A 25246-nucleotide genomic window follows, 5' to 3' on the forward strand; every position below is an offset into this window, starting at 1 on the left:
TGTCCTGAACTTCATTTTCTATGGGTCTGTGGATCAAGACACGTTCGTTGTTAAACTGATCAGTTCTTTTGTATCAGATTGAAAATTTATATCCTAACAAATGAGTTACCGTTCCTATATAATTTTCTGTGTATAATATGGGGAAAAGAGCTCTATGGTGTGTAAGTGAAATGAACTTTTTTTTTCTATAGGGAGTCTTTGTAAGTAAAAATAAGTAGCAAGGTTTCCGTTCTGATAGGAGCTATAATTGTTCTAATTTATATAGTGATCTACAGATATACTAAAATACTGCTAGAATGACTAGAATCACGGCGACGGCGGCGACGACGACGACGACGACTTTAATTCTTATTTTAGGATTATTTTTTTTTTATACAATTTTAGGATTACAGGTGAGAAAAGTATTGTACTAAAAAATCGTTGCCATTTTTAGATACACTTTTCAGCACTGAGCCGATATAAAGCAAAAGTGTTTTTATATTAGTTTGCTACGAGACAAGTAAATCCACTTTAATTAGATCGCGGAGAATAGTGAGCTATAACAAGCATAGCCCTTGGAAACAGGGCTTACTTAATAACGCGTTAATTGCTAAATTCTTTGTACTACTAATATTTTCTATAGTTTCCTAACCTTATTTATATCGTGCATAGGGCACACGGTGTTATACGCTAACATGTTATTCTTGCGAATATATATATATATATATTTTACGGGCAAGAAGTCTCGAAGGAAAATGTTAGAACTAATTTAGACAGTTTAATTTTTGCATTCTCGAAAATGGTACTTAAGCAAATTATTCCTAATATCTTCTAACTATCTTTACTTAGTACAGATTTTGTAATCCCTTTTTATTTCATCGCCAACGACCCACACTGACCGGTTTCGACTTCTTTATCTGTAGTCAAAACATTTTTTAATATACAACGTAGGCCAATGATCTCCTGACGGTTGAAGGAACCTCACTTCAAATATGTTTAAACAGCTCGAGATATGCAAATGATTGCTATAGAGAGCGAACTTACCCGCGTCATATATTTATAACGGAGACGGTCCTATATTGTTACTTCATAATATCTTAACATTGGTGTACGTGTTCAAAAATTTGTTCTTTATTGCAATAGTTTGTGTATCTCATACATCCTCTTATACAAAATATCAATTCTATGAACCTATAAAGAGACTTTTTACATGCCTAAAGGCCTTGTTGGCCCGGGCTGTGTATATATGCTACGTCACGGTTGTTCATTCTACATCTGTTATAGCAGCAGGAGATGTATGTATAAGTTGGCGGAGTTACGAGCATATTTATACAATGAGGATCCTTTCGCCTCACCCTGTGTATCCATTATAATATATCTACACTTATTATCTATGATCGTTATCAGATGTTCAAGAACGATTGTTGCAGTGATGATATTTAGTTTACTGGAAACGAGATTTGTGTAACCTCGACCCTTTGGCACCTTCAACGGCACATTTTTTTTTCTATTTCAAAGTAAAATAATGAGAAATGATTCTCATTTTGCAGAAAGAATCAATGTTATGACAAAAAAAAAAAAAAAAAAAGGAAAAAACATGACGCACACAACAGGCTCGGTAGGCGCAGTTCATATGAAAGCGGAGAAACGTCCCTTTCGATGCGTAGAAAAATACCTATTTCATAGCTAGCCGCTAAAGAGGCAACCGATTTAGCATTGCAACAGTTTCGCCGCCTCGTCAGCTTACATCGTTCTTCTCCCGGAGTTGAGACGCCATAATATATAGGATCGCTTTTGGCGGTAGAATTAATCCAATTCATATAAAGTATATATTCGAATTACTTAATTACGAATTTCCAGCTTATAATCGATGAATACATCCATAGATTTATCGAGCCTATAGGTAAAACCGCTATACTGGATAGTGGTTAGATCAAAGCCGACACTATCGAACGAGTTGGAAGAACGAACAAAGCTCGTTTAGAATATTGCATTTGCTACTCTCCCGAGCGACCCGCTTGAAAAGCTGATCCGTATGGAATCAATAGCGAGAGTACGTTGTACGATTATCATACGAACCGCCTTTGCTCGTCCAATGAAATATTAAATCATACATCTTCGTAACGTATGAGCGGATGGTATTTCGTCATACGCCTGATATACGCAAGCACGGTAAAGCCTCCAGCGCTTGTTTCTAACGACAAACCGATGTACTTAATCTCGAGTTTATTTTAATGACATTACTGAGAAGCCACCATATTATTATTGTGGAACTGTGTTTATTTTCGAAGTGTGTCGAAGGTTTCCAATCGACGTGATACGTCAAAGGGTTTCGTAATCAACTTGCTGCCAATGGTCCGATGGGGGCGCAGCGCACGCATTTTACAGTATCATAATAATATTCGAAAAATATATGCGACTAAAAACCGGGATAGATCATTTGATTAGTCGATTATGTAGATTTTCAAAAGTCTACTAAAATTAGATAGTTCGTTTACGCAACCCCTGAATCGTTTTTGGTTCACTTTACCCTACTTATAAAAATCGTCGCGTTTTTCGTGGGCTGCGTTAACCTGTGAATTACCCCAGTCTAGTTCCTACTGGTACTTTGATTGGGCGTCCCGTACATCCTGTAGAGCTGTACGGCCCTCTAGCGTAACACTTTTACTGTCAATTGTCACCATTGAAATCTGGGACCAGAGGAAAATTGGTGAGCCGCTAGACCAAGCCGCTCTGGCGGTGCGGACCTGTTTTGTGATGTTTGCCCATTTTACTGGGGCCTTGGTTTCCCGCCTGGTTCATAACAGTTATTAGCCAACTAGCTCAGCAAAAGGAGCCCCGCTCTGTGCTTCGGAAGCTTGAATGCAATTGGCATGATTATTAGGGTGAGCAAAATGCACACGCCGATCTAGTTCTGTCAGATGTGCCTTAGCTAACAACCTTGCATACTCGCTCCGAATCACTCTACAGAGGTAATCCGGACCGGCCTACTATGGACAGCACTCGAAAAAGCAGTCTGTGAGGTCTTAGTTGTGATGGACGCCGCACAACAGTAACAGTGACCGATGACGCTGCTGCTATGCTACATTGTCATCAACAGCATAAGTTGGGACACGAGAGGAGCTCAGAAATAAATCGTTGTCGACCGTCCTCTTCGGATCATGCGGGCTGGCCAGAGCCATGCAAGGCAACCGCTTCGTTCAGCTGTATCCGGCATATTGCGAAATCTATATAGCGATGACGAAGACCAGTTGATATCGTCCTTCGCGCGAATGGGTGAACAACCATTTAGATTTAACACGCTTGTCAGCATTACCGTGCCTTACAGGCGGAGCATTAGCTGATATATAGTATGTAGAAAAATATCAGCTAGTGTGACCTCAGGAATTGGCACCATGGAGTAGCTCCATTCTCTAACCTAGTATCGACGAATCTAGTTCATTCGAGCCGAGCTGAATTGCCGTTAGGATGCTACACTACTGCTACGCTGAGCTCCGTTGTATCTGCGTCAGGCGGGTAACACTGATGAGTTATTCTTACGGAGGACGATTTCCGGTGGTCATTAAGCTGAAGCAATAAAGAAAGGTCTCCTTGGCTCGCCGGAGGTACCTTCAGCTCTCTACTAGCAGAAAGGATCCGTCACCGAATCTTCATGCTGCTTCATCATCGATAAAATTATCCCTACTACTATAACGGATTACAATGTGATATCGCTTTACGTATATCAATATAAAGACGTGTCATTAGCTCTAGCTGACTCCATGCTGAACTGACTAGGAGTGGTTTATTAAAAAATTCATCTAATCATTGAGTTCTAATAAGGCTTCCCAAATTAGAGTATCGCATCATATGCTTTCACCTTCGAACTGGATGTTCGGATGTGGTAGGTAGGCGTATGAGTAACCAATGGCCAGGTTGTGGGAGGTAATTTGGGCATTGCAGTATTCATAAATTATATGTATAGTCCAAAAACCGAACCATCTTGACTCATTACGTTATATGACTATGTTCGAACAGATATTATAGTATTACCCACATTGATTAATAGCGATAATTAGATTTGGCCTTAAAAGACACGCAATACATAATGGCCAAAACAGTCCTCATCCCACAATCTTGCCTAGACTAGACGTAGCTTATTTGCAAATAGTGGTATGAAATCGGCGTTGTAACGGACTGATACTTCTTGGAATGCGATAGACTCACATGGCTCAACATTGAGCACAGCAAAGTGTTGCATTTTATGCATAAGAAGCACTATTACATCAATTGATCGAGTCTGTATGATTTGAAATCTTCTATATCACTTACCATTTGTTTTAGAATAGCGGACTTTCGAAAGCATTAGATTTGCTGTGATGTCGGTAGGACACAAAAAAAACAGACATTTTAACACCATTATTGTAGCCCATACGGGCCTGTAAAAAATGGTTAAAAAGAACTAGGGCTAGCCTGTAGTACATCTATTCATTCAGGTTAATTCTCATCTCTTATATAATTTCAATCAATAAAAGCTCCAGAATGAGCAAGCACCAACAGCGTTCCTATCCAGTAATTAAATAGAGTCAAACTAAACACTTCGAATTAACTTCTGGTATCGCTGTCAAGTGCTACTTCAGCCGGCTGACCGCCTTTAGCACGAACCGATGTGTGCCTACTTCCGGTTTTCAATTTAGACTATTTCACCAAAGGTTTCTGAGCCTTTCTAGAGAAACACGTTATCTGTATCAGCGAGGATAGTGAAGCAGGGCCACTGAAGTTCAATAAAGCCAGTGTACGACGCCCTCGTTCTGTCCCTTATAACAAAAGTCCATATTCACTTCGCCATTGCTGTCGTCAGTATGATCATGTGGCATAAGTTTTCTTGAGACAAATAACATACTATCTTACAGATGGCACGAGCGGTATCACAAGAGGACTGATACACCTAAGCATTAATCCTTTTTTGTATGGAGGTCTCGCAACAATTATCGATCTTGACTCTGTATGATCTGTCACGTAGGGAACGTGTCAGGTTTTCTATTTTGTATTAGTCTATTGAATAAAGGATGTGTCCTCGTGATGGCGCAATGAGTAACGTGTTTGCATATTAAACTTGGGAGCACTAGAAGGTGGTCTAGTTTCGAAATCGGGCGTAGACACACATTGTTTGATGCTCAAGAGGGTCAACCGTCGAGAACAATGATTAACGGCGTAAGTAGCAGACAAAAAATCGATAGATCGTTCGGACAAAGAAACGGATAGATAGTTAGTCTTGTACCTTGACTTTACTTTAAATGTACAAATATCAAACAAAGCCGGTCATTATATAGCCGGCAGCGCATGGAAAGCTGAATATTTCAAAGACAATGGCTTCGTAATGAGTCGTCCAAAAAAGCACCTGGATGTAAGACAAGGAAGGGCTTTTCGCTTTTTACCTCTGCAGACCCAAGATCTGGCGCTGCTCACCATAGTTAGACAGGACTCTATTCAAACACTAATCAAGTAGCTATTTGGACGTCTCGCTGAGATAAGCTTAGGAAGCAGACCTTGTAAGGTATTAAGATAGATGCTGCCATTCGTCTCCTATTCTTGTTTCCTAGCGAGCCAAAGGACACTTTAACACAACAATCAGACAAAGTGTTATGTCGCTCCGCTGTATACTTTCCACCCATAGAGTAAGCTTGTCTGCGGCCCGACCCATTGCAAGGATCTCAACGGATCAGCTATTTGTAAGGCGATCAGCTTTTACCTTTTTGGCCGTCAGCTTACCTTGCTTTTTCATGTACTGCAATATGGCCATCGTCATAAAGACATTCCCTCGTCCCCTTGTGTTGATTCCGCAAAGACGAGGGCTATTACCCGTAGTAGGGATAGAAATGCGAACCAGGACGCACTTCAAAAGCCAAGTACAGTTTAAATCAGGAATTTTTCAGAAGTTAACGTCAACGGTTCAATTTCGCCGTAAGTTATAATCAACCGCTCTTTAGAACTAACAAATTTATACATAGTCAAAAAACAACTGAACAATTCCTCCAATAGTAACAATGGAGATGTGCGAATAAATGAGACAGGGGAAAAGCGTGCCTCATAAATTTAGCGACCAGCAAAATGTCCAGGCAAAGGCTATTAAAGGCGTGTTGTAGTAACAGCACCAACGTATTCAAAAATCTGTTGAGCGCTATTTTATCTAATTTACGTATAGAAAATTTACTTTCATTCGTTAGTTCTGTGACGTTGTATTGCGTATGCTACAAAGCACCCTGTCTGTTTTCGAAACACGGCAGTATGCCGTAAGTAGAAGCTTGATCAATGATAAAGCCTATACAACACGAGTCTGCTTCCAGAACTGGTAGAAGAGATAATTTGAATTAATGAAAAACAGATTAATGAAATTAGTCACATTGTCGAAGGGGTTTTCCCAGTAGGTCCACTAATATTTTAATTCAGTCAACTAGAACCGTATAGCTATAGGATAGCCTGAAACAGTTTTTTGCGCGGAAGAAAGACATTCTTTCAGACTATCCTTATAAAAAAAAATCTCTACGAGATGTTGGGTCTGTATAAGAGTTTGCGCAGTATTTTTATGCAAGGATCTCAACGAACATTCTGTTTTTATTGTTCTTGTAGATGTAGCATGCAGGAGAGCAAATTTCAGACCTTGTTAGAACAATGTTAATACTGTATCATTGTCCACCATCTTAGCAGAACATTAAATATATAATAGTTCACATATGCGTAGATTATCATATTCCTTGCACTAATGTTACGCTCATTTAAAAACAGTTTCATCCTGTATTTTTCCTACAGTTTTCCTAAAAACAACGTTTTTAAGATATTTAATTATTCAATAACTAAGAAACGTAGTTTAACTTTCTTATATCAACTCGGGTTCATAACTTAATTTTAATGTTTAAGTTAAATCTTTAGTTCTGCTATTTCTTTACGTTCATAACTTCATTGCTAAGTATAGAAATATGTCACTCGCGTCGAGCTATACCTATTTAACCTACATAGTAAATAAACTTTACTTCGGGATAAGCAGAAAACAAAAGATGTTTTTCTTCAAAATGTAGTTGATTAGAATAACACGATTTACACTCACCTCCTGCCTTCTTTGTTTTTCATAACCAATATTTTTTTTAACATTTTCAGTGGCGGCGTAAATATCCTATTTTTATTGTTTATTTATGAACTGCCTGTCTATGTTAACCCACAGATTACAATGCCTATTTTTTTTTATTATTTACATTTAGACAATAGGCCACATATGAAAAATCAGCGGGAAACAGCTTATTCTATAAGAAAGGTTTTTGTGAGAAAAGGTCCTACTTCGGTTTTCTGAGGTCTGCTTTTTCTGATTTCTCTGGACGCCCTCGACTATCTCTACGCAAAAAAATCTATATATGTATTTGTACGATTGCAGGCCTAGATAGGGATTGCAGGGATAGACGTAGAAGATATTAAAATGAGAAAAAAACAACATCTTAAACCTCTTGTACCACGACAATCTTCACCTGACAGTTAGATCGACGCGCTTGGGTAACGATTGTAAATTCGTGTTCTTGTTTTAACTATCTTTCCTCCTAACATTTCCTCTTGTAATTCACACTTTGTGTGGAGCTCAGGATGAGGAACAGAACAGTGTCTCTTTTTGACCTTTCGGATCTTAGAAGGCTTTCAAAAGGTGCAGTTTTCATCGGTTTCAATAAATGAGAAAACTACGAAGCCCCTACCAAAACCATTTTATATTTATCAAGAAAGGATACTTTCTATTTGGCTAGCAGTTTCAATCAACCCAATCCACCAAGCGTGGTATCGATAGCTCGGTTTATTTGAAAGAGACATTATACAAACGTTTCGAGCGACTCAAATATGAAGGCGAGCTTTCTTCATTTGTTTGGATGCATGATTCGTTAAGCTACCCCGATCATTCTGTACAGTCAAGAAGCTTGCTATTAGTACTTCAGATATAGGCCAGGTAATTAATGAGGTGAGCGCTACAAGACGCTGAGGGACATTTTTCTTTAAGCAGGAACTACGACGATAGGTTACAGCTGGGATTCATAAGCACATTATAAACTGTTTGAGTATTTACGTTTGACAACTCTTACATCATGTCGATAATAAGCTGCTCGAGTCTAAGATGAAAGCTATGTCTAGAGCTATTCGGTGTTCTATGTGTTACGAAGATGATAGACGTAGACGACCTTAATTTCCCGTCGCTTTGCCTGAAAGCTGTGCAACAACCTGCAAGAAACGCCTTGGCAAGAATCACACATTGCTGATGTAGAGGGATCAGTTTTATTCAGAACTCGTCGTTAATGCCAAAGCAATGGCAAATTGCATCGACGACGCGCAACGCCTTGCAACATGTGTTCATGAGGGGGCCACAAAGAATCTTTCATAAAGTCTGTAGTGGAACTACGAAATGATCGAGCGAATATATCCATCGATCCTACGAATGGTTCAGCCGGCCCTGCCAGTCGCAAAGGGCCTATCCTGCGACTTAAGGATCATTTCGGCTACGCGGACTCTTGACATCATTATCGCTGCGTCTTTGGAAATTAGTCAGTATAATTTCCCGTACGAAATTTCCGTACGAAGGAAGCTTAGAATGTATTCGCAGTTGCTGTAAGCTTTCAGCGACACTTTGTTTCAAACAATCTTAGAGATTCCCTTACTGCACGTGTAAAAGTTGATTTCCGACTTATGCAATAATTAATTTACCTAAAGCCTTTTATATTTCATATTATTAGTATTCTGTATTAAGTCGTTAGCGTGAAAGCAAATAATGAGCACGAACAAATATAAAGGCGCGCCTCCCATCTATTTTCAAGCCACTTCTTTGTGCGTCACTTGGAAGTAAGTCAAGTAATAACGGCCGGAAAAGGGTCTGAGCATTTCAGAAAAAAAAAATTAGAAAGTACCTAAAGTTCCTAATGGCAGACAATTAAGCTATTTATTTATTTTCGTCGAAGATCACGATGTTCCGTCAAAGTAATACAGTAAAATGACCGATAAGGAAGGCTTCATAGGGCAGAAAAAAATGAACGAGCCTCATAGCAAAATTTACATAATATATTCATGGTACATGGACATAAGTGGACGAGCATAGAAATTGCACAAAAAGAAATCAGCCTTTTAGGCGGATCTCAAAGACATTTGTCAACCAGTTGGTAGCCACATGACTTCAGGTCAATGGAAGTGACGCCTCTACATTTATCCATTGCGTAGTATTGAAGCTTCGAAGTACTATGAGCTTATCAGACACCTTCTCTTTGTATTTTTGCGGCTGGACGAGTTCACTGTCTCACAACTACATCGCGGTTTAGCGTTCTTCACATACGCACATACACATAAATAAGGGTTGTAAAGGGTAATGTAATCGCATAGAAAAGGCGCGTTCCACATAGTGACAACAACGCACAAGGCACACGCCAGAGTAACATATTCTATCTATTTTCGTAAAGTGTTTACTTGCTAGCAGTGTGCCTTAGTGTTAAGGGCTTTTAACTGGCGAGGACCTTACAATATAAGAAAAAAGCTAACCCACCGGTATCGCCGTGCAACAAATAAGTGGCAGCTGTACATACATATAACATAGACGGGATGCAATACAAGGGCCTCAACGACCAGACTTCTGCTTGGAAGAGATCAGAGATCGCTACTTTAAGTGTCTCTAATTTCGCATACAGTCTGTGAGAGTAGAAGGAATTATTGAAGTAGACAATGCTAGCGTTTATTAAATTAAACAAGTTAAAAGTATTTGCTTTGTCATTCACTAAGCGGCGTTAATAACATATAGTCGCTGACAAAAATGTTTTTAGTTTTCACAACTTCCTGCTTCCTTGTCTGATCTTGCACAATTGGAAGGTTTTCTATTGTTATCAAGACTTTACCAAGGACAAGTTAGGTTATCTTGAATCGAATAACCTTCTCCCCGGTGAGCGTCGAGGCGGTAGTGAGCCTGGCACCGTAAGCCAGTTATCTATAACTGGCTATAACTATAAGTTCCTTATACGAATCTGGATATCGCATATCTACGTGTTGTATCCCTCGTATTTTTACGCGGATATTTTTGCAGCTCTAATGAGGAGTATGCCGACAATGTCGAGTAGGAAACCTATTTAGAGGCTGGTTGGTTACGAAGCCGAACGCGTGCACCTCGCAGCTTTCGTACTAGTGCCTCGCCTGCTGGAAGTCGTAAGGCAGCCCCAAATAAGCCCTAGCTAAATAGAAATACTCATAATTACGAACTGTCATCGATTTTCCAGTATATTTTTCAAGATGTAATCTCATACGCATTTTATTTGCCCGGTTTAGACATGCTATTTTCAAGTTTGCCACCCTAATAATTGACGTATGCTTTACACACATACAATTTTTTTTTTGGACTAGAACTCTGCAAGCCGAAACAGTAATTAAGCTACATTACCATTTGGTCACCCCAAGACGATTCATCGTAACGCATAGTATAACAGTGAGGTATCAAAGACTATAGGTTTATAAAGTAACGAATTCTCTATAATTTTCAGATCCAATTATAGCCTAAATGAAAGCCTGCATTCTTACAATATTAAATGTGCTAGTAAAATGTACAATTCGCAAGAACAACTATGGCTTTATAAGCTAAAGGCCTTAACTAATGGAAGCAGAAGCGCGAAAGATAATAGGCATCTAGAAGTTTTCGAGGTGGTCTTAGTTAAAACACAATGTAAAGTAATGGCGGAACAATACGATGCAGGATATAACTAGGTACTCGGCCACGTACTTGCTGGCCAATGCGCCGAACAATGCACGTATTTACTACCCTAATAAAGAACTTGCTAATGTAATCTATCGTTGAATTACTAAAGGTAATAAAAAAATGGCACAGCTGATGTACAACTTCGGCTAGTTATTGCGGCCGCCCATGTTCTACGACGAGGTCGAATAGCTAAAGATGATAATCAATAGCCTTCGATCGTACAAAGATATTGAAGATACGTAGGAACTTGAAGCGCAACTTTGCATTTCACGTAATCGCGATGACCATTAAGGAAGCAAAATTACTTTACTACTGTAAAGGTGCCGCATATTGTTTTTTTGGTGACCAGTTGTGCAGAATGCAGGACAACCGATAGGAGCTCACCGTCGTTATTCAGCTTAACCAATAACGCCTAGAGCCATACGAACTTATGGCAGGCACCGGAAACGTTGATTTGATTTTTGACTCGATCGCCCAGCCATATTTGTCTGTCTGTCTGTCTGTCTGTCTGTCCCTTTGCCTCACGCTTTTATTAGATCGAAATTTTGCCGCCAAAAAAGAACGTACAGATTGAGCGGTACAGACTGTCATTTAGTTAGCTGAAAGGTGGAAGTGAATTCGTTTATTAAAGTAATAAATCTGCGCGAATCGCGCTTTTCTGAGCCAGATAGCTCAGCCAGGTCGAACATGAGGATAACCTCTTGAACCTCACCCGTTTTTGCTATGTATGAAAAGCTTCGAATTAGAAATTATGCGCGTGCATCTAGTGTTCTACGCAGCTCTCTGTTACTATCAACTGTAGTTTTGCGCAAAAGGTAATTCTAACAAATAGGCATAACCGGAAAATTCCATTTGAGTTTGTCTTTTGCTTCAGTCGTATTTTCTGCTGCATATTATGAATTTGATAGTGACATACCGGAAACCTATTGCCCTCGATAAATAAAATTAAAGCGCTATGTCCTATGCGATTTTTGTACGGAATGCATTTGTTAGTATCTATACGCAAACGACGGCTGCATTAAGCAAGTAACATGAGCAACTGTTCGTACCAACGCTCGTCGAAACAACGCGCTTTTTTTTTTCTCTCTGAAGAAAAAAGATTCTGTAAGGGCATCGAGAACAGAAATAGCTTCCTAGCCAGTACATTGAGCTTAATCTATTTAAGGGTACTTGTAGCTGCGATATTAGGTGAAGAACACTATCTGACCGTAGCAAGAAGTTATCAAAAAATACGCAGCTGTAGCGTTCGGCCAGAGGGGCTGTGTCGTTTGGCCTTTCAGTTTAGCTTGACAGAGCTCGCATGTTATCGAACGCGGTCAATGTTTCGAAAAAAGTTCACGGATGGTAATCAAAGCCTCGAGAACTTAGCATTTAATCTTCTTCTGGAGACCGGAAAACATAGGTTTGTTTGCGGGTCAGATTTTCTAACGATATGCCCGCGCCATCTCATTTATTTTGCCGTGTGTATCACTGACGTATCGATTGTGTCAACTTGATTTTACCGTTGTTGACAGCATCAATCTATTAGCAAGGTGGAGGTAGCATAACAGGTAAATAAGTATTTGCAATTGGAAGACATAAATTGAAATATTGGTTCTATTATTTCGATACTTTCAGAAGAGAATCAGCAAAGACCGTTTCCTGTTCCTGAGCTCAGTTCATATAACAACATCAGAAGTTAGCCGCTTAGCTAGACAACGAGACATAATAAGTGTTTTACAATACGTAGCCTCTCGATAGTCTGTGTTTTTGTCACCCGCCGTTGTTGCGTTCGAATCGTTTAGGCATATATAATAGATCATTTTTAGGCTATGGCGACCAAGCAAGAATTCTACGTGGGTACTATACTCTTATCGGTAGTCTTCGTACGTAAGTAATCACTAGAAAATACATCGTTCATTTTCGGCTCGACTTGCTACATCCTATTCTACCGCCGTTAGGTATTCCATCAAACGACTGGCTCCCTGTCGTCGAACGGACTCAACTCCTAACGGCCTCATTCTACCTTAAATCTTATTAATTTGAAATCGTTGTTTCTACGTTATAGACCCCCCTGCATTAGACTTCGACCTGATCTGATATCTAGATGTTGTACAAAACAGGCCGACTTTTGCATGTGCTTTATTATAAAAGGACCGCTTACAATATTTGTGCAAATAACGGCCTCATTAAGTGAATGGCATGGGGGTTTCGTTGCAGCGACGCTCATGAAAACGAATCTTACAGACGATTGTGTTTACGTGCTCATCAGGCAAAAAAAGTAGACTCCGCACGAGCGGCCACCAAAATAACGACATGCTAGCAAGCACTTTGAGCACTGATTATTTGCAGTTGCTCCTTTTGCCTTCACGGACTGCAGAGGTCTACTCTACTAGATCCTGCTAGATGTTGTCCAAATCAATTTCGTGCCACACTTATTTGTGTTGGCCGGTTTAGGCTCTTGTAGCATTGTCGATTGCTGCCAAGATATTGAATGAAATGATCAGCGTACTTTGACCTAAAGCTGTTTGGCCTAGCTTTGAAATATTTGTTTTTTTCATACGAACTGCGCCCTTTGCTTAGCGGCTCGCATGGTTTATATTTTTGTGTTCGTGCAGCTTGATTTTCAATATCATTTGTTTCATGAGTGAACTAGCTAGACAAGCGGTGTCAGGGGCCAAGTTTATAGAACGTTCCTTAAACACAAAATTAAAATCTTAAATTAGTTGCCATTAACGTCTTTCCTTCGAATCATTAGGTTACATAAATAAAAATCATAAATATGTAAGACAAAAAATAAGTAATCACAAATATAGTTACGTTATGTATTTTCGAATTAACACCTTCAAAACAAGGTTATTTACTTAGTAAAAAGGCTAAGTTATATCCCGTAGCATACGACAGAATAATCTTGTTAAGGCTCCGCAAAAGAGATCGGTGTTTTTCGTAAATTAAGCATGTCGTTCTTTAAAAATTCTTGTTTTCGAAGGTATGACCAAAGGTCAAGCTTGTATGAACGGTAGAACAGAGGAAGGAGTTAATTTCCAATTTCTGTCCTGCAGCCTATCAATACCTTGCAGTCCATATACATTGGCAATAAATTATGTCGTTTTTGTGCCCTTACCCGTCTATTTTCAGACTCTAGCTATGACCCATCGGCTTACGTTAAGTAGTGCCTTCCTAATAATATAATTATGCTAAGTAAATTTGGAATTACTCGGCAATTATTGATGAGTTCATAAGCTCTGAGTGCAATACACACTGTTTTCATAGAAAATACATTCGAAGATATATACTACTCGTCAAAACACAACTTTACCTATGTCGAGATTGGAGATTAATTTTTGAATTTAGTTAATTATGTTTTTATTTAATAACGGACTTTTTTTTAAGAGGGAAACAAATATCGATTGGGAGTTCGATGGGCATATTAGTAGCTTGATGATGACAGACGTGTCTGAGCACAACATAAGTGCGCCGACAATAAGCTGTCTTTATCACTGTTTATTTGCCGCGATTCATAGATGTGCTCACAACACAGAATCCGTGTTGTAGGCCCTGACTGACATTTTGATTCACGTTCACCTGTTCGCATGTACATGCATACATACATACATACATACATGCATACGTAGCTAAGAAATAAAGATGAATAGACATTAACAGTCTGCTCTCCACCAACAGTGGTCGAGGTATCTTTTTGTCTTATTCGTGAAATTTATATTGAGACAATTACTCGTCTTACCTTTTACAATTACAATGAATTTGTCAAGTTATAATAAAGATCATCATGTAAGACAGGTTTGCTTGACATTGGAAAATCAATCCTTTCGAGCCAATAGATTTACTCAGCAGTACAGTGGCGTTGTTTGCTTAGCAATGTACGTCCAAAGGATATGTATCCGCTTCACAGGTTACACGCTTTTTTGCATGCTGCCAACAATCGATATACGTTGCTAGCTAAGATGATAAATCCTTTTCTCTGAAGTCATAGAAGCAACATCTCTCTAGCATATTACGTTTTCACTGGTCCACCGCTGTGAGGCCTACTTCACAGTAGGCTAACCGTCTATAGACTATCGGTTGGCTTGATCAGTAGACTGAACCGTGATGTTATATACGCAAACTTCATAGTAGTGACAGATTGTGCTTTACAGGTCAACTACATTTAGCTTCTACAATAGATTATTCAACAGGGATCCAACCTGGTACCAATGCGTATTACGTGACGTCCAAAGATAAGTTAAACTCTAATTTGACGTACGTGATTGCAATACTGGAACGCATGCGAGATACTGGCGTACGCTTATTTTGACAGTGTTATAGCTACGTATCTTCTTTGTTGGACTCGGTGAAAAAAGCAACACTTAAAATATACAGCTCTAGGCCAGCTGAACCTGAAAACAGCGAAGATGATGAGCAGAAACAGTTTCTAATGCTTTCAATTTAACCTGCCAGCTGGATTCCTATTAATTCATCTAATTATGAACTATTTTACTGATGGTATAAAAGTACACTACATCGTTTTACAGCCAACAAGTTTAATATTTCTTATCTGTTCCGCAGGGAACTACATATTGCATGTATGTTTCAACTTATATGTCCCACCCAGTGATTTGTGTCGATGTCGCACCCAAACTCGAATTAAATGTGATCAAAGTCTAGGCCTCAACTGGCTCACAGTAACACGTTGAGTAGGTTTTTTTTATCTAGCTGCCCTATTTTCCAACGATAGTCATCTCACGAGTAACCTACTCCGGCAATTATAGTACTTGACAAGCTTAGATCGAAAATAGAGACTTTTATTTTACGCTTATCTTCACTTTGGATCAAGTTTATCTATTGTCATATTAATGCCACGACAAGCCGCTAGTACACCATAACAACTAGCAATACCTTTTGAATGCTCAATGGACTTATATTGATGGTTAGTCTAGTATGAGTATTATTATCACTATGTGGAAAGAAAAGTAGACTACTTCTAAGACCTAGCATGTTATCTGGTTATAACCATATAACACCTTCTATTGAATATACCGATATAGCCCTATATCATTTAAATTGATAGCGAGTAACGGTAGCCTCATTGCTTGTAAGTTCCTTCGCTCGATATAAGCTCTCAAATACGATCTTCGGCTGAAGGTAACACAGCTTACAATGATTTTTGCACTTACCAACTATACTAACTGACGCCAACACTACAGAGAACATCGCATCAGGGAAACCTTTTCCAAAAGCTTATTATGCTAGGAATCTGCATTGCATCCTTCGCTGAAGTTCATGAAACCTACGACATATTTAGAAAAGTCCGAATCTTCATCGGCTGACAAAGACTCTGCGGAACGTTGCACTTGATGTCCTTAATCTGCTAGTCATCGATCTGGCTGGTCTCCGATGGATTCTGACCGTCCGGCTCATTCAGACAGAGGGTGCCAATATGAAAATGTTTCTGGCTGCTATCGTTATCATATATTCCTCCTATTCACAAAGTAGATTGGCGGTCGGGAAAATATTTTCCTATTTCGATGTGTCCTATGTTTTTTCAAGCATTACGTATTTATCACGACTTACTAGCAAGCAACTGCACGCCCAATTGAGCAACAATATCGTATTGAATGGGTACCATTTCGAAGAAAAGCACTATCGTTGCTAACATACACAATTTTTGGACAAGTTCGACAATCAAACGCATTACTCGCTGATGCAATCGGTAATCTCTACCTCTAACAATGTTCCCTATGGCAGGCCTGTGCGTACCTTAGTGTACGCCATATTAGGCTCGGACTACGACGGGTTTACGTGTTAACTAATTGTGCTGATTCATCAAAGTTCCTAGCAATACTTAGACGGTAGAGTATGGTCTAGCTAACGAAAATATGACTGAAAATAAAAGAAGTTAGATACTTATATCCACAGGCTGCTGCTGCTTGTTTTATCTAGCAGTTCATGGGTACGTGGTTGCCAATCGCTTAGCTGTAAAAAGCTTGCTAAGATACGCTATTATCGTTTGACTATTAATTTTATATATTTTTTTCAGATAGACAATAGGGATTGTTCGTTTAAAACTGTCAGCACTTCTGAAGTGCATTGTCTGTTCGTTGTTCTGAGGCAATACTATCGAGATAATCTACACCTTTTGCGCAACGTTGATGGTGTGTTTTCATGCTGATCTCCGAAAAAGCTCAAATCTGATAACGCACGCAGCTTTACAACGTATGCCCACTTATGAAGTTATAGTGAATTTATAAAGCACGACTCATTTCTTTCTGTAACTCATATACCTAACTGAGCCGTCTGCACCTTTAACCTGAATTTATTCAACACTGTAATGATAGCCAGCTTTATAGGACTTATATAATAGACATATACGGCTGTCTACTTTGATACAAATATTACGATGCCGAATTAAACAGGCCCATTTTTAATTTTTTGTGGGTCGACAAGATATAGATAGCAATGATGATACAAGACTTCAGCTGGATCTCTCACTTTGATCTTGTTTTTTCTATTTTAGGTGAATCTTTTTGAGTCCGCCGGACCAATTCGCTCCGTTACGCTGAGGTCACTAATCGCAAAGCATCGTCTTCACCGGCTGTTGGATGACACCAAATGAAGTGTCCCTGCTAATCGATCAGATGCATCCGTTTGACGAACTGTCACCCTGTAATAAAAAACAGAACATATGCAACGTACCAGTCAGGCCATATCGCTAGAACGGGTCATTATGGGTCATCTATCCAATCGACCGTTAGGAAACTGCATTTATGATAAGAGACAAAGACGTATGATTGACCTCGAGGTAGAAACTATTTTGTTTGGGCTTGTACGAGTTTTTTCGACATACAACTTTATACACGATAGTTTTATATGTGCTCCTCATTTTTTGACACCATTGCTAAACAATTTAGAGATGTGGCAGGCCGAGCTGGCTCGTCGATTTCATGTTAACCTTTGCTAGGCTGAGCTTAACTATTCGCTAACTGCAGTGCTTCTAACTTAACTCTGTAAACTTACAACTTGCCCTAGAAATTAACGGAACCGAATACCCAAAACTGTCATACAATTGGCTCTTGTCCATATTACAGGATGATAAATGTCGACAAAAGCCAATGATAAATCATACAGTTGGTGGAAAAAACCAAACCTTTTTTCATGCATTTTTTTTTTTGCAAAAAGTGCCTTACTCAATCAAATGGATCGGTTGACAGCTCAATCGAGTGTCGAAAAGATTTCCCTAGTTTTACTTTTACGGCCCTCGTAATCGCTTCACAGACGCTGCTATACATCTTTTAGTTTTGATTGGGGTTTTTATGCATGTGGAGCGCGAAAGGTGGTTGTCAGAACTCCAAGACGTTCCTGACCCTAGACCCCAGACGTTCTCGGTGAGCTTTCCTAACGATCGACGGCAAGAAGATTGCCACCAATGGCGCAGTATGATTATCACGATGTGAGCGTTTACACAATTAACGAAAATGTTTGTTAGTTTGTTTAAGCTGTTCAATACATAGATTTTATGGCTTTATGCGTATAATAATAAAAATCCAAAGTACCTAACGTGTTTTTTTTTGTCTATATATGATTTAACGTTAAACTATGTAATTCACGCGAACCTGGTATATAAGTGCAATGCAACTAGTGAATACCGGTGTTTCTTATTTTATGCTCAATTGATGACTATGGATAGAAGATTCCTGTATTAACATAGATCACATATAATAATATTCCTGGTGCAAACCAGTGCATGGTAGTTCTAAGAGATGATATGCATTTTCTTGGATAGTCTAACCCGTATTCTTAAGGCTAGCTTTAGCTTACTTTAAAAATCTCTCTACTTATCTTACATATAAGGAATATAATTACAGTCGTTCACTTAATGTCTGCACTACGTACTAAAACAATACAAAAGCGTTATGTGTATTCTTCATAAGACGAGAGCGAATTCAGGCCTTGAAGGGCCGTGTGCATCTTTGCAAAAAAATGACAATATAGAGATAGTCGCAAGCATAGACCAAGAGGCGCGCCAATCAGAAGACATTTAACTGGGTCGTACTTACAACTGCCGTATGTATTTGCGAGCGAAAATGGCAAGTTACGGAGAAATTGTTTCATTCAAAATGCAATGAACCAACGATTTAGGCATAATTAGAAGGTAACAATAGCATTCTGGTATCCTTTTTTTCATATACCTACATTTATTGATCTGTTCGTTAACAGATTAAATGTCTCTCGTGTGTAAGGACATCGAAGGCTTACCTACAAAATGTGCCACATTCTTACCGCACCGGACGTAGTATAGACGTGTGTGTATAACACAATGTAACGACAGGTGTACATAGTCGTGCTAGCACATCTTGTTCACCGTGCCACTGCCGTATAAAAATTAATAGTATGATTTAGTCATGCATATTTTCCGTGAATATTGTCGATACTCAGTGTGCTGAACATTTTGATAGCAAGCCACCATTGACTTGAAATCCTTTTAGTGAGTGCTAAACAATTCGGGCATCCCGAAACATTCCCACGCAGTAACTTATAGTATTATCGTACATTCAGCGTGCCATTATGAAAGATTTTACTATCCAGATAAAGAAGAGCAATGAAAAAACTTCACTGCTCCGCTTCATAATGGGGTGCCATAGTCCATTGGCTATCTAGCACATCATCACTGATACGGCAGTGTGTCGTGCACCCGTTCTTTGCGAAATGGGCCTTTAAGGCAATCTATACGAAGTCTTCATCGGGGCCTACTAACCAGTAAGCCCAAATTATTTCAATGGCATCAACGTTATTGAGGTGCAAGAATTTTACGACTAATATAATGTCAGCTGGAGAACTTGTTTTTCGTAAACACGCTGAGGTAATCTGCGTTCAGATTAGTTTCATACAGGTAGCCACAATTAAGCACTATACCACTAGACCACACACGCAATTCATAAGGCCATGATTTTGGCTCTATGTAACCGTTCATATTGGTCCATTAAAGAATAGTTTCAGAAAATCGAAGTAGCAAGTTCCTGAAACTACGACGAACCTAAGCTTCGCCGACGAATTTCGATCCCTACTTAATAGATTTACCACCAGTCTAAGGTGTATCGTCAATCTGATTATAACATTGTGTCTGTTGTTTTTGACTCATTGATGATTGACTCATGACATGATTAGAAACCCCCTATGGATTTGTTTGGCATGATACCAAGCAACTTTACGTTTGTCAGATAAGCCAATAAATAAATAGATAAAATAAGCCTTATTATTATTATTATCAATATTAATGTGAGCATATCTAGGTTGCAAGGAACGCTAGTGGCAATTAGAGATCCTTTCCTTATGTGAGATTATAATATAATAATGATTGAATCGCAATGTTTACTGCATTGGAACCTTCTCATTGCTATTGTTAACAGCATTATGAACCGAGCCGACTTACGTCGCCCGTAAGTTCCTATGCATAACTTTACATTATTTAAAGGAACTAGTTTGGGAAACTTCCTATACATGGACTTTGCAGAAGTTCAATCGACTCTAGACGAACGTTTCCGTACGCAAGCGTTATCTAATAGAACAAACATTTTTTCCCGTTTCTAACCTCTATAGGATTGTTCGCGTGTGATTGATAGTAGTAAAATGTGATAATTATTTTTCATTTACACTTGAAACCTCTGTACAAAGACGTCCCTGAGCAACCCTGTGGCTTGTTGAATAGCTTATTTAGATCTCTCCAACCTATAGAGTAGACGTATGATGGAAAACAATTTAATGTTGAATTAACAACGGCTCTATCATCAGCATAATACAATGGAAGTAGTATCGCTTCTCTGCTATTTTTACTCAGTTCCAGGTTGAAAAGGGACGCGCGGTGCGTCATTCAGACTCCTATAAATAGTAGCGCTTTTTGCCGCTTTAACTTAGACTCAACTGACCCTATGTCTTCGTGTATAAATATTTTCTAAATAGTAGATTTATACAAATCGACCACTGGTCTTTTAATAATCGCATCGATGGGTTTTACGCTCACATAAATCGCTTTTTCGTATTTCTATTAAATATTCTTAGATTAGTACGTAAGTAATGTCGATATATGCTTATAAGTTCCGTTTCTTTTCTCTACATTGTTTGTTCACTCTTACTATCGCTGCTTTCGACAAAAATATATGTAAGCACTCTATAAGCCAGTTATATTTTCACTGTGCATGTCACAGAGACTTAGAAAAACTTAGACTTAGAGAAACTTAGAAAAAAAAAAGTTTTAGAGTGTCCAAACTCTAAAAATGAATGCTTCTGATAAAGAAAAATCTACCTTATTTCGCCTTCCGTCTGAGCCAAGAGGCTGTCGGAGCAGTCTGACATATCTGTGTCGTATGAGCCGCGAGGATTGAAAGGTTTGCTGGAGGCGGTCTGCTAGGTTCAAACATGGGGTCTTAGATCTTAGCAAATTCCTTATTAAAGAAATCAATTAGCAGGATAAGTAAGCTGAGAAACTTAAGTATGATCAAGCATTTTGAGTATATGGAATTTTATTAGATATTACTACCATGGAGCGCATCGAGAAACATGGCTTTTCCCTAGCCCATTACATTTTGCGCGGCCGTAATGGCAGTACATCAACACTTAATTGTTGCGGGGCCGAGAAATGATATTTTTGCGCGGATTTGCATTAGAGAAAGCATTTGATAGCTTCTGGAGATGTGTTTGAGCCTGAAGTGAAGTTTGTTCGATTCCTAAAAGGCCATGATTCATTTGGTTATACTCAAAGGGATCTGATACGGCCATCTTGATGACTAAAGAAACAGGATAGTCAACAAATCCAAGCTATGTCCTAGCTATCCGAAAGAAAAACATAATGAACAAAGCGATCGTTCTCCACGACAATGCTAGGCCGCACGTCAAAGGCGCTGTCGAGGTGGTCCTGGAAGCGTTTGTACGGTAGGCTTTTTTGCGCCCACCATATTCTAAGCACCCCGCGTTTATAGGTATCCTTTGCTACGATCACTAGACACTGAGGTTTGTAACAGCACACTTGACAGTGTTTCAAAAATTGGCTTCGCCAGTACTAAGCTACGGTTTGCCTCAAGCTATTGTTACAAGGGAGCTAGGAAGGTGAACACCCTTGTAAGGACTACACAAAAATTCGTTACTTCTTTGCATGCTGTGTAACAATCTAATTCCTTTCTTTTTTTTTTTTTTCGCCAAATCCAGTTTACGCTAACAATAGTGTAGCATTGCCTTCAGCCATGTAAGCGCCACTTCTGTTTAACATACTGTTCATTGCAATTTCAATATATAATCCTGCGCTGTTCGCATTGCTTGAAAATGGGTCAGGCGTAAAATTATTGCTTTCTGTGAAGGGACTGGAACGCAATAATCAACAACTCTTAATGGCAGCTTCGTTCCCAGAATTTCTTACTCGCTCGACTATCCGACTTCGTACCTCACTTTCGTTTTCTCTTCTGCCGTAACAAACCGTCGTTTATTTCGTCAAACGGCCATCGACAACTAAACAAGCTTCGCTGGCATTGGCCCCGCCTGTTCCGTTGCGCGGTTCTTCATAACCTAGCGACTCCCGCTTCCGACTATTTCTAGGCATTCCCTTCACTTGCTGTGTTTGCCTAGAGCAGCTCCTTCTTCTTCATACAATATTTACTGTATTTCTGATCGACTGCCTACTTGTCTAAATCGACAATATCTGGTCATTCTTTTAGCATCATCCAAATATTGCCAGTGCTTTGTACAGCCGATATTGCCGAGAATAGAAACACACTACGAACTATTCCGTGTTCTGCAAAAACCATTTATAATTAAAAGGTAAATAGCTTCTTCTTTCTTTGGAAAGATCTAATTTGCTATACTTTAGATGATTTATCGCAAGACGTTCCATTTAACTGATCATAACAATTAAAGTCATTGAACAGATATACATAGCTATCCAGATGCAATTAGTCAACAGCGGGGCCAACACGTAAATTTCACTTCTAAAATATGACATGGGATTGATGCAAGAGTTTTTGCACTTGAGCTTACAATAGACTTTCTTGGAACCCGTACTCGCGTTCTCTGACATGTTCATAGACAGTAAAACAGTATGATAATAAGAGTTCCGTTATCGATAAACATGGTTGGATTTGTCTTGAGGGACCAGAGGTAGAAAATATTCTTTGGAGCGTAGGTTCAATCCATATTCCGTCTTTTTCCACCGTAATTTGTCATCCGTAAAACTCTACTTCTTGCCCGTCAAAACAATGACTGTCTAAACGATACCTGTAAATTCATTTTCCACCTAACGTTCGTTAATATGCGTTTTCGTACCCGTAAAAACGGATTTATAAGGTTTCACCAAATAAACTCACTACCCCAATATCGAAATTTTTGGCAGGATTCAAGAAAGGCAAAACATTAAATCGCCACTGACAAATCAAGGGCTCAGGCCTAAATTCGAAATACTGTATGACCGAAACTCACTAAACAATCTCTAAGGAGCTGTCTTGTGCTATTATTTATATTGCGAGACCAGTATCCACAGTAGAATCGAAATAGACGATAATTCGTGCTTGGATCTCTCTCAAATGATCCTCGAAAAAAAAAAACTTATAAGAGTAATATGGCTAAAAAGGATTGCTTTCGAATGATGTATTGTAAATTGTCAATGAACAACACCCGTAAGTATACAGTTGATTGAAAAATAACAATCCTGCCTGTGAACCAACAATTTATGAATACTTCTTCCATTAAAAAACTAAAGGTAGTAACACTACAAGGTTTAAGTAACCGCAAGGCAACTCTTACTCAGAGCTGGTTCAAGATGGAGTGTTTTTCTCTTTTTGCAGGTAAACATCGTTGTAAACTTACCTCTTTGACAAGATCAACAAGCAGCTTGCTGGCTACCAGGTGTCCCTGAAATTGCCAGGCACTTGGGATGAATTTAATTTTAACCGGGTGATTCGAATTAATCGAACTCACCTATTAGGCCAAATTTACCCTGCTTAAATCGATACTTAATAGATTTTTACAAATGTGTCTAGCATGATGAATAATTGTTACAGTCGACCTCAAATCAAGCTCATTTGACTTAAAACCATCATATCAATTACGAATAGCGTTTTCAAATTAGTCAAATACAAATGCTCGTAATAATAAAACGGTGCTTTACGCTAGTGCTCAAATTTTCAAGCAAACGCGCAACAGATACATATTTTTTTTTACGGAAGGTGGATAAAATACTAGGTTCGAGCTAACTCGTCGGGCCAACAACCCGCATAGGTAAAAAAAAATTGGCGTTTTTCTATCGCCCTTTGGCTACCTTCCGTTTTGCCTTGTTGGCTACATTGCAAAGAATATGCTGTCTCCTGTGAAAGAATCCGAAACAATTTTCGTTCTTACTTCTGCCCAATTTATTCTTTATCAACCAGCTAGACTAAATCCCTGTTTTTTTCGTCGGCGTAGGTGATTTCTCCTGCAGACGCATATAGGAAATAGGCAACTCAGAAAGGAAGTTATACAGCTACACAATGCGGTCCAGTCGATTAGTTTCTCAGCTTTCACTGACAATCGCCGACATCGCGAAGTCATTTAGGCCACCTGGCGTAAATTTTACACTGCACGATGCCTAACGTTCACTCGCCCTGACTGCGTGCCTATTTGCCTAACCGTACATCTATCGCTCGCTTCGCACGCTGCGCAAAGAAAATTGCATGCGCAGATCTGCTCGTTCTATATTTCACCTGTTTTATCATAAACGTAGGCCAACGTTTCGTTTGGCGGTTGAAAAATTTTAAATTCGGTTTCGTAGACGCAAGAAACACATTGACGCGCCAAATAGGAGTATAACGAACGATTCGTTGCCCGTTTTCGGCAGACCCGCTAAAACGACAGCCGATGGAGCTTGTTTTTTGTGTAAGAAAAAAACAGAGTGCTTAGCGGAGCAAAAATTTCTCAGAAGCTCCGTGGAACAATACGGCAGTGGGTAAACTCGAATGGTCGTTGTCACCACCAGCACCCTACCAACGTAAGAATATGATTTATGCCTAATGAGAGAAGGTAATTACAACATTTACATTTTATTTATCGTTTTTATCGGAACTCATTCATGTACTTACCGTTTGACGATGTGTATAAGTATGTTAAACACCTTCGAAACTAGTGACAGTGTGGACGACCTAATGAAAGCCAGGATGCTTTACCGAAAGCTGCGAAGTTCAATCAAATTTGGAAAACGGCGAAAGAGCACATGTTAGATATATATTTTTACAATATAATATGATCCTGTAAGAATGCTATTTAGGGATCGTGTAAATAACTTAGCCCATATTATGACTCTGCTTACCTGATCTTCGGTAACCTGTATAACTATCGAGGTTATCGCCTGCTCGCAGTGTTCGCCGTACCCCACCACAAGTCAGTATCTGATTGTAGCTTAGCCAAACCCTGAAAGTAATAGTGCATTTGATGCTAAATAAAATTGATTGTATCTATATACTATCAGGTTAGTACATTGTTGTCTCACGAAATTTTGAGGGAAATACATATAATTGTATCGTTCGAATAAAAAGTATAGCTAACTAATAC

At 39.1% G+C, this 25246-nt stretch overlaps 2 protein-coding genes across 2 annotated transcripts in view; one reads left to right on the plus strand and one right to left on the minus strand.

The window, feature by feature from the left end:
* Nucleotides 1-17337, plus strand: part of LOC147757660 (uncharacterized) — a 36433-nt gene extending 19096 nt beyond the window's left edge. The window contains exon 3 of the mRNA XM_086978996.1: nucleotides 17202-17337. Within this exon, the coding sequence (XP_086835122.1) occupies nucleotides 17202-17300 (99 nt within the window). The 3' untranslated portion in view covers nucleotides 17301-17337. The remainder of the gene's footprint in view (nucleotides 1-17201) is intronic.
* The window catches only part of LOC147757661 (uncharacterized), a 44836-nt gene continuing 36800 nt past the window's right edge, over nucleotides 17211-25246 (minus strand). The window contains exons 7-10 of the mRNA XM_086978997.1: nucleotides 25005-25105; nucleotides 24778-24867; nucleotides 23531-23575; nucleotides 17211-17348 (exon numbers count right to left, since the gene is read on the minus strand). The gene's annotated coding sequence lies outside the window, so the exon portion shown is untranslated. The remainder of the gene's footprint in view (nucleotides 17349-23530; nucleotides 23576-24777; nucleotides 24868-25004; nucleotides 25106-25246) is intronic.

Source organism: Varroa destructor, unplaced genomic scaffold (genome assembly GCF_002443255.2).
Source record: "Varroa destructor unplaced genomic scaffold, Vdes_3.0 BEIS01000002.1, whole genome shotgun sequence".
NCBI classification, from domain to species: domain Eukaryota; kingdom Metazoa; phylum Arthropoda; class Arachnida; order Mesostigmata; family Varroidae; genus Varroa; species Varroa destructor.